Raw genomic sequence first — 1,412 nt, forward strand, 5'->3', positions numbered from 1 at the left:
GTTTGGTGAGTGGATATTGGCTGGATGGTGGCTGAAAAAGGTGGAAAGTGAATTAACTCATGGTTGTGTGGTGGTAGAATTGTTTCCCTTTGTTCTTAACACGAACAGTATAAAGAATATAAGGTATTTTTATTCCATTCTTTTTTGTTCCTTTTGTTCATTCTATTTCGTTTACTCCGTACGAATCAAATCAAACGACCCCTAACTGTAATTATAGAAAAAAAAGAGAAGTAATAGTCGAGAGTGCAGAAGATGACATCTAAATTAAAGAGTCGAATGAGATCGACCCAGGTGCGTGACATGCGTCGTCTGTTGCTTGTTAGATTTACACTTTTGTGGCTCATATTTGTGGGACCGCTTTACTGCACATCAAGCACAAAACTGAAAGTAACTACTTTAAATTTTGGTAATTTTCAATTTTCATTTAGCTTACAGAGTTTATCAAAAGCTAGGCTTCTTTCTGTCGCTCTCTTCTTTCATTTCTGGGTATGTATGTATTTTTTACTATTGCTGCAATTTATTATTCAAGTATCTTTTCTACAACTCAGCTCAATTTCTATTTGTTTTTGTTCCTTTTAATTGGATCACTATTTTAGCATTTTAGAAAGAAATTGTAGGAAAAAGTTAGCAATTTTCCAGTATAAACCTATGTTATTTTTGTAATGGAATGGATGTGCATCATTATGCGTAATAACAAAGCGATGAAATTCTGTTTCGCAGCTTGAATATGTCTGCCAAGTATATAGTAGCATCACTCTTAGGATCGTTTGGTGTTTCATATGCGTTTTTTTATCTTGCTGCTGACAAGAAGATTTTTGGAGGCAAGTTGAACAATCTTTACACAACTCTAATGATCATTTTTCAAATTGCAAAATACTAATAAATTGTTGTGCATAATTCAATATTATGAACCAGGCACAACTCCAATGACTGTTTCTAACAAAGAGTGGTGGGAAGAAACTGACAAGAAGTTTCAGAAATGGCCTCGCACGGCTGGCCCTCCGGTGGTCATGAACCCCATCAGTCGCCAGAATTTCGTCGTCAAACCCAGAGATTCCTAAAGCAAGGGTTATAGTGTCATTGTTGTTGTATCAATTAACCTCTTTCTTATCTTCATGTGTAGGTTTTCAATGAGTTACTCATGATGTCAATAAAGCAGGGTTGTTAGTCTATTATCAAGATTGTCGTAAGAATAAGATAATACAATTTTTTTTTTTTGGTTAAACACTTTAAGAGTGGGGAAAGGGTTACGGAATCTCCACCTGAAGGCTATCGGAATTAGGGAATTCCTACCCTCAAAGTATCACTAGTGGAAACTATCCCCATTAATATCACACATATTAACATGAGTTGTTAACATAGTGGCAAAATGGAAAATAAATACCTTGATTTTCGTTTTATATTCATTTAAT

At 34.8% G+C, this 1,412-nt stretch overlaps 1 protein-coding gene across 1 annotated transcript; it reads left to right on the forward strand.

Moving 5' to 3' along the window:
* Positions 1–411: 411 nt before the first annotated feature.
* On the forward strand, positions 412–1,179 carry LOC110707275. Its single transcript, XM_021885290.1, has 3 exons — positions 412–486; positions 721–821; positions 916–1,179. The coding sequence occupies exons 2-3, from the start codon at positions 728–730 to the stop codon at positions 1,059–1,061; spliced, it is 240 nt and encodes a 79-aa protein (XP_021740982.1). The 5' UTR covers positions 412–486; positions 721–727; the 3' UTR covers positions 1,062–1,179.
* The last annotated feature ends 233 nt before the right edge of the window (positions 1,180–1,412 follow it).

The sequence above is a fragment of the Chenopodium quinoa genome, unplaced genomic scaffold, assembly GCF_001683475.1.
Source record: "Chenopodium quinoa cultivar QQ74 unplaced genomic scaffold, ASM168347v1, whole genome shotgun sequence".
NCBI classification, from domain to species: domain Eukaryota; kingdom Viridiplantae; phylum Streptophyta; class Magnoliopsida; order Caryophyllales; family Amaranthaceae; genus Chenopodium; species Chenopodium quinoa.

What these genes read in the sequence shown, in the direction of transcription:
- LOC110707275 (XM_021885290.1), top strand. Translation starts at nt 728, where the DNA reads ATGTCTGCCAAGTATATAGTAGCATCACTCTTAGGATCGTTTGGTGTT. An exon ending in TGACAAGAAGATTTTTGGAG is followed by an intron (nt 822 to 915) that starts GCAAGTTGAACA and finishes ATTATGAACCAG; the next exon opens with GCACAACTCCAATGACTGTT.